This window comes from Chelon labrosus, assembly GCF_963514085.1.
Source record: "Chelon labrosus genome assembly, chromosome: 2".
NCBI classification, from domain to species: domain Eukaryota; kingdom Metazoa; phylum Chordata; class Actinopteri; order Mugiliformes; family Mugilidae; genus Chelon; species Chelon labrosus.
Window position 1 is genome coordinate 1,266,517 of NC_140338.1, and position 8,319 is coordinate 1,274,835.

At 44.7% G+C, this 8,319-nt stretch overlaps 1 protein-coding gene across 1 annotated transcript; it reads left to right on the plus strand.

Annotated features, from left to right (window-relative positions):
• The first annotated feature begins 200 nt into the window (after positions 1-200).
• LOC311498037 (aspartate aminotransferase, cytoplasmic-like) lies at positions 201-8,001 on the plus strand. The gene is made up of 9 exons (XM_084558471.1): positions 201-476; positions 3,019-3,200; positions 3,769-3,892; positions 3,987-4,099; positions 4,385-4,489; positions 5,100-5,250; positions 5,358-5,523; positions 6,152-6,294; positions 6,693-8,001. The coding sequence occupies exons 1-9, from the start codon at positions 368-370 to the stop codon at positions 6,830-6,832; spliced, it is 1,233 nt and encodes a 410-aa protein (XP_084414597.1). The 5' UTR covers positions 201-367; the 3' UTR covers positions 6,833-8,001.
• Positions 8,002-8,319: the final 318 nt, after the last annotated feature.

The following is an 8,319-nucleotide window of genomic DNA, read 5'->3' on the forward strand; positions in this document are numbered from 1 at the left end:
CGTTATCTTATATCACCCTAAAATAATGTGACGTTAAATATATTATATTATAATATTATATTAAAAAATATAAGCAAATTAAATAAACTACAAAGAGTGAAGATATGCTAAATAATTACGTTAAATAAATAAAACTCTCTGTCTATCATTTACATTGCCGCGCTCTGATTGGCTAGCTGAGAGGAGCGTGCTTTCCTATTGGCTGCCGGGAGTACGCCTGTTTTCCGGCTCGGCGCTGTTCCGTCCGTCCTGAACCCAGCGGGCTGAAGGTGAACCCGGCCTCTCTCTCTCTCTCTCGCTCCCCCGGTCTGCTCCTCCTCGCTCCACACCGGTATATTCTGCTTTCTGTCCCCTTCAACGTTGAGACATGTCCCTGTTCAGCGACGTCCCGCAGGCACCGCCCGTCGCCGTCTTCAAACTGACCGCGGACTTCCGAGAGGACAGCCACCCGCAGAAAGTCAATCTCGGAGTTGGAGGTAACATGCTATTAGCTTCTGGCTAATGCTAAAGCTAAGTTAGCTTGGCTCTGGCTGTCACCCAGACAGAACCCCCTGCTACCTGCTGGGTCTTATTTATTTCGGCCTAGCTTCCGGGTTCCTCGCGCTGATGTTGTCGTGGTGTTATGACAGAACAGCAGCTCTTTGATTTGACCTTCAAGCAGTGGAGCTCAGCAGCCGGTGTTCAGACGAGCTGCTGTTCATTCAGACAGTTAGCTAACGAGAGTAAATATAAACCTTACACCTGCTACTTCTCTACTGGAGAATAAAAACAGTCTTGAGATGAGCAGGGCCTCGTCTCTACCCCCCAGACACGTCCTGGCTCCACAGACTAGACTTTATCATCATGTTTACTAAACACAGCAGGTGTTCCTGGCTCGTTGCCCCGTCTCCTTGTGTCCTTGAACGCATCATTCTTATACACAGTCTATAAATGATGATGGGTGTCGTCATGTCACGTTCAAAGACCCGCAGGATCGTAAGGCCTTAAAAGCGGCTTGTGTCTGTGTCTCACTGCCTTAATGTTTGTTAAATTAATCTATGAACTATTTCCTCAGTAGTTGATTAATATTTGTTTTAAATACTAAAATACAGATGTTTTCCTGGTAAATGTGATGATGACATAATCATCTATGAAGGCAAACACAGTGTTCAACAGAAGTTCAGATTTATTGTCATTAATTAGCATCAACTAAGTCTGATTTAATTCTGATGACTTCAGAATTTATTAATTTATTTATTTATTAATTGTGCAGATCACATTACAAAACAAGACATTAAACTATAAACACTAAACGATCGCTGCCATGATTCAGCCGTTAATACATGGTCCTGAGTGTGTGATCAGATTATATAAAGTGCATTGAGGTACACGAACAAGAGAAATAGTGTTACATAAATATATCTTGTGGCAGTTAGTGCAGGTTAATGTCTCTGGGGTAAAAGCTGTTTCTGACTCTGTTTGTCTTCGTCTGTTTGCACCTGAAGCGTCTCCCAGAGGACAGTAGGTTGAACGGATGATGGCCTGGGTGCAAACTGTCCAGACTGGCCCCAGGGGGGAATTCATTCATTCATTCATTCATTCATTCATTCATTCATTCATCTTCTGTAACCTCTTGTCCTGTGAAGGGCCGCGGGTGGGGGCCTGGAGCCTATCCCAGCTGTTATTGGGGAGTAACTGCTCTTCTCAATTTGTTTTGTAAAAGCAGAGTTAATTAAATTTAGACACAGTCTCTTAATGTACTTCTTCTTTGCACTAAAACAAAGGGAAACGTTCTGAGTCGTTATGTATTATATTACTGCTCCGGGACGCTTGAGATCAAACTGTGTCGTATGTCACCGTGTCTCACATGACGGGGAACGTAGCGGACACAGAGAGAACATGGAAACAACATACAGGAAGAACCCAGTGATTAAAACCACTGCTCTAAGCTTCTTCCACCCACTTACAGCATAATGTTGAATTTACCTTATTTAATATTAAATGTCTTTTATAAGTAGAAACAAGCTGCTTATCACTGCCCTCTGCAGGATGACAGCATTTGGGTCTCAGTTGAGTTTTTTAATTGTTTTTAGTAAACACTGAAAGACGTTGACATGTTGAGTGTTAGAGGGTAGGACTGTTATAAGTATTTACTTTATCACACTTGCAGATCAACTTGCAAATAACACGTGGAACCGTTTGTTTTTTAATTGTCTATCTCTTGTGTAGAAGTCACTGCAGCTTTAAGTAGCACACACACACAAGGCCACTTCAGATGTTGTTGTCGTGCGTTTGTCATCATAACGTTTGGTAAAGTATAATCATTTAAAGTTATTCATTAAGCAGCTACCTCTACTCCATTTTGGAAAGACTGCAGATCTGGAACCAGTCTGCTCACACTTTGTACCTCTACTGTTAGTCTCCTTTTTGTTTTTTACTGCTTTGTTAATTTAACTGCCTCCTACATTGTTCTTAACGTTAACCTCGTCTGAAGGAACAACATGTTCTCTGACTGTAGCTGAACTTTTGCAGCTCGTTGTCACAACATATCTTTGCACACCAAACCAGTTTGGCACGGACGTAATGTAGTCAGTAGTGATGGCTTTAAAGAGTCTGCTTCATGGTGTGGGACAAAGGAAGTACGTACCCAGGTTTATTAACATGCTCTAAATTCTGTGTCTTCGGGTTTTTTTTTTTACCATTTTGGAAGCAAACCAAATCAAATTTCTTTCCGGGCAGTCGACTCAAGTCCTTGTTTGACCTCTGTGTTTGTTCCCTTCATGAGCCACAGGCACTGACACGCTGCAGTGAAGGCCTGACACCTGATACAGCTCTAGATGGGCTTCAGTTCAGTACGAGGGGAACTCGAGTTCTTCAGGAGTCAAACATGTGCAACACACACTTTAGGCTGAGGGCTGGCTGGTCAGGGTCACCTTCAGAGACTGTGAGACATGATATGAGATCAACTAGAGGTTTCTCTCACTCCTTCCGTCTTTAGTGTTTGTATTCATGAGGACATTTTGTCCGTGTCCCCTCCAGCTTACCGTACTGATGACTGCCTGCCCTGGGTGCTGCCGGTGGTGAAGAAGGTGGAGCAGCTGATTGTGCAGGACGAGAGCCTGAACCACGAGTACCTGCCCATCCTGGGCCTTCCCGAGTTCCGCTCCGCTGCCTCCAAGGTCGCTCTGGGAGACGACAGCCCAGCCATCGCAGAGAACAGGGTGAGATGAGCTCACAGCTGAAGGCAAAAGCTTCAAAAGCTCCGACCCCCCTGGAATAAGAACACATCTTACTGATTTATGAAGCTAAAATAAGCAGGAACCTCCTAATGAGCACAAGAACATGAAACTAGCTGATGCTGCAGTTGAGGAGAACGCTCTCAGAACATATCAGCACTTCCTGTTTCTACTCTGTTTAATGAACTCCTTATAAATTTAATATCTGAAGTATGTAAAGCAACATCTGGATAAAACAAAGGAGCTTTGGATCCGTTCAGTTAGAGATATTTAATGGTAAATGGTAAATGGCCTTGCTTTTATATAGTGCTTTTCTACCTATTGGTACTCAAAGCGCTTTACAGTCATAGACACATCTACCCATTCGCTCACACAAGCACTCACACATTCACACACCAGTGCCACGCACTGGGAGCAACTGGGGGTTCAGTGTCTTGCTCAAGGACACTTCGGCATGTGGCACATTCTGGGGATCGAACCGCTAACCCTCTGGTTCGTGGACAACCCGCTCTACCTACTGAGCCATCATCTCTGTGATGTTTCCTGCTCTCAGGTCGGAGGAGTCCAGGCTCTGGGTGGGACGGGCGCTTTGAGGATCGGAGCAGAGTTCCTCCGGCGGTGGTACAACGGCACCAACAACAAATCCACACCCGTCTATGTCTCAGCCCCCACCTGGGGTTAGTAAAGATGATTATCCTGAACCTCTGGAGCATGAAATACTTTTATATACTTTTGTTTTAAACATCTACTTTATTTCCTCCTCCTTGACAGAGAACCACAACGGTGTGTTTGCTGATGCTGGCTTCACAGACATCCGGCCCTACCACTACTGGGATGCAGCTAAGAGGGGCCTGGACCTGACTGGGCTCCTGGATGACTTGGAGGTGAGGAGGGACTGATGACTTCATGAGGAGTTAAAGGTCCCTGTGTGGGCCGTCCTGTCAGGAGTTATAAACTGAGGCTGCTCTGTAACGTTTAATAAAACAAGAAGATATTTCTGGTGAACTCCTCCATCACATGTGTCACAGTTAATTCTGTGCACTGTGACCAAAGACTGACATGAACTTCAGGATGTCACACGTTGTTGTTGACGTTGTGATGTTTGTTAATTATAATCTTACGTCACAGACTTGATCTAAATGAATAAGAGACTCGTCCTCTCTCAACAGAAAGCCCCAGAACACTCCATCTTCATCCTCCACGCCTGCGCTCACAACCCCACCGGCACTGACCCCACCCAGGAGGAGTGGAAGAAGATTGCTGAGATCATGAAGGTAAAAGAAGAGACGGCACATTAACCTCCGGTTCTGAAGGGTCCAGCTTAAAGAACTGATGTGGTCTAACCCAGGCCGTGTTGAGGTTGTATCTGAGTGATCAGTCCACATGTGGAGGTGGTCTGGGACTCATGTGACCTCCTTAGTTTGGTAGAGTGAACACACAGTGAGTCCTGGGTCACATTAAAGACCACCTACTCAACAGTGGGACTCATGTGTCAGAGGTTTAGCCACAATTATTAGGAAAAAATAAAGTTCTGTTAACTCACTGAATAGGAAAATACTGGTATTATCACCAGAGTCTTTATTTACCTTGTCGGAGACTTCAGACGGTGACATTACGTTGTGTATAGAATTAGTGTTGAGGGATTGAATCTGAAGTGTTGGCAGGTACTTTAAGATGACCACTTGAGACCAGATTGTGCAGGTCTGTTGTTGATGCAGCGTTTGAACGAGGTCTGAGATGAAGGTGTTGGTGTCTACCTGTCTACCTCCACCACGTTCTTTCTTTGTGCTGTTGTTTTCATTCATTTATGAATCTACAGTCTAATGTCCTTTCCCTCTTCTCCCTCTGTTCTCTGTCTCCTGTATTTTCTCGTCTCTTCTCCAGAGGAGGAAGTTGTTTGCGTTCTTTGACTCTGCTTACCAAGGCTTTGCCTCTGGAAGTCTGGAGAAAGACGCCTGGGCCATTCGGTTCTTTGTCTCCGAGGGCTTCGAGCTGTTCATAGCTCAGTCCTTCTCCAAAAACTTTGGCCTGTACAGTGAGTACACATAACGAACACACGTCTATGCAGTCCTGTGTGTAAGTAAGGCCTTGTAAAGTCACAACTGCACGAGTTCATACTTTCTTTTCTCTGTCTGTTACCAGATGAGAGAGTGGGGAACCTGACAGTGGTAGCCCAGGACAGCGAGAACCTGGGCCGCACCATGTCTCAGATGGAGAAGATTGTCAGGACGACCTGGTCCAACCCACCGTCCCAGGGAGCACGCATCGTCAGCAAGACCCTCAACAGCCCCGAGCTGTTCGCTGAATGGTACGATCCCGACGGCCGACATGAGGGCTGCTGACGTCATGACTCGACTCGGCATCAATTCATCTCAGCTCTGAAACCGTTTTGCTTTAAGACTTGTTCTGTCATTAGTTTTAGAGATTTGTGGTTGTTCCACAACATTTTCCCTCTAGTGTCACATCTTTCATGTGTCTTTGCTTTGGTGCAGCTCCTCTCTGTCCTCATACTCGTTACATCCAGTCAGCTTTCAGGCCAGACGGTGCTCTTCATGATAAATTCATCCAAAGCCAGTCTCACCACATTCAGCAACATTTATAATGAGGACAAGCAGGAAATGGCGTGTGTTTAAATCATTGGTTTGAGGCTTTTATGTGTCACTGTGCTGCCAACATGAGTAAACTGATGTCAGTGCATCGGTGACACAGACGTATTTAAGAGTAATTTACTTCCTGTTGCCTCGTTGAAAACTTTTTAGAAGAACTTTGTGACTTTTGTTTGTGAGAACAGATAAATTATACCTTAGACTTGACTGAATGCACGACGGCTACATGTTTAATACTGAACACACGTTGCCTCGTCATGTGTTTTTGTACAGTAGTAAATTAAAAATGCATTTAAAATAAAAGCTCTTCTCCTCTGCTCCTCTCTGCAGGAAGGGAAACGTGAAGACCATGGCTGACCGGGTCCTGTTGATGAGGGACCAGCTGAAGTCCAAGCTGCAGGCTCTGGGTACTCCAGGGACCTGGGACCACATCACTCAGCAGATCGGGATGTTTAGCTTCACCGGCCTGAACCGTGAGTGGGAAACACACCCGCACATAGAATCACACACAGCCAGCAAACATGGGGAGTACTGGTATCATCAGTACTGTCAGGAGTCAGCAGTTTATTGTGTTTAATAACATTTTTAACGTCCATGAGGACAAGTAGCTGTAAAGACTGATAGAAAACAGGAAAGATAATTCTAGTTTATTAAAATGTTTGAACATTTCCAGTAACATGGTCCTAACTGAAAGGATGTTTGACTTCTAGATGAAGCAGAAAGCAACAAAACTACTTCAGTCAGATTCTGACTGGGTCTGAGCAGGAGAGGATCAGGAGTATTCAGATTATCAGACAAATGACTCAGATCAGACTTTTCTAAAAGCTGAAACAACAACTCTACACTGACTGTGTTTTACTGTGTGCCACAGCTAAACAGGTGGAGTACATGATCAAGGAGAAGCACGTGTACCTGATGGCCAGCGGTCGCATCAACATGTGTGGCCTGACCACCAAGAACATCGACTACGTCGCTCAGTCGATCCACGACACCGTCACCACGGTCCAGTAAAGCGTCCGCCCGTGTCCCGCCTCCTGTACGCCACAGGAAGTGTCATCATGTCTGTGCCGCCCCCCCTCGTCCCGCCGCCCCTCGTCCCTCCACCGTGACACACACTTGCTTATCTGCTCCTCTGATTGGTTGAACCGCAGCAGGGATCTTGCACTTAAACCAGAGGGATATGATTATATTTCTCTTCTCACCTTTGGGAGGTGCAATGTTTTTTTTTGTTTTTGTGGAACTAGAGGCTAGAACGCACACATGGAGGTCTCGCTGCGAGAACAGCTCCATCTGTAGAAGTTTAAATGTCTTGTATTCAGGTCCTTCATTTCTAAACTGCCTGTCTTTTGTTTTTTCTCTGTTTAAGCCAAATCACAAATGTGTGTAACTTTCAAATCCTTGCCTTCGAACATATAACGGTTTATGTTTTCATGGTATCTCACCAAGTAATGCTCCATCATCATGATTTATACTTATCACACACAGTTAATACTGAACTGAAGCTTCACTTTAAAATCAGACTCCAGTATCTGTCAGAAAATACCAAGTAGACGTTTATCACAAATCATTCAGCCTTTAGTTGATTGGTTTTCCTCCTCAGTAAATGTTTTATTGGATAAATGCATCTCAGTAAAACCAACACAAATCATGTTTTACCTTTTGCCGTTAACAATAATGAACCACTGCTGTAGCCTGTATCACTCTGTGTGTGACTGACTGTCTGCTGCTGGGGCTGGTTGTAGTTTAAATATTTAACGACTTCCTCGTCCCAGGACGTTGGTTACGTTGGAGCTGGAAGGAGGACGTTTAAGAGTTTAACGGTTATTGTCTGTGACGGGGTTCAAAGGTCACGTAAGGAGTGATGCAGGTGTCTGATGGTGTTTGTGATGCCTCGTCAAACCTGGATCATTATGTTAGTTTAACAAACCCGCTTCATGTGCCATCACTGAACAAATCTCACCTCTCCTCTTACTTTTATTTTTTTCCCACCCTGCAGTGTCCTTATTATTTTACAGGGAGCCTGTGTAGTAGTCTGTTGCTGTAAGGAGCCGTTCTGATCAGACCTCAGAGCCTCTGAGCCACACGGCCACAGTCCCATAGTGTGGTGGTGTTTGTAATTGCACACAACAGTGTACTGTATGTGTTCATACTGAAATAAATTATAAACCACAGATACCAGACCTTCTCTTCTCTGGCTGCTTATTTCTTAATAGTCAGTGTTGTTACTCCTCTCTGTCTCTGACCCTTAGCATTAGACCAGCTCCAGGTAAATGAGGAGCTCTATGGTTTAAATCCACAGTGTGGGTGAAACTAGGCATTGTTGCTTTGTCAAAGTGAGCACAGTGTTCTGCAGTGCTCCAAGAGTGGATGTGCTCATTTGGTTTGCCGGTGTGCACGGAGGAATTATTTGCATCACTATCTGTAACACCTCTACAATAAACTACATCCAGAGTTTAACCTCCAAGGAAAAAGCAGTGGAGCTGAATGAGATAGTGAAA

Coding starts and splice junctions, on each gene's coding strand:
- LOC311498037 (XM_084558471.1), top strand. CDS start 368: ATGTCCCTGTTCAGCGACGTCCCGCAGGCACCGCCCGTCGCCGTCTTC. Junction 5,524..6,151: donor CCCGAGCTGTTCGCTGAATG/GTACGATCCCGA, acceptor TCCTCTCTGCAG/GAAGGGAAACGTGAAGACCA. Junction 6,295..6,692: donor TAGCTTCACCGGCCTGAACC/GTGAGTGGGAAA, acceptor TGTGTGCCACAG/CTAAACAGGTGGAGTACATG.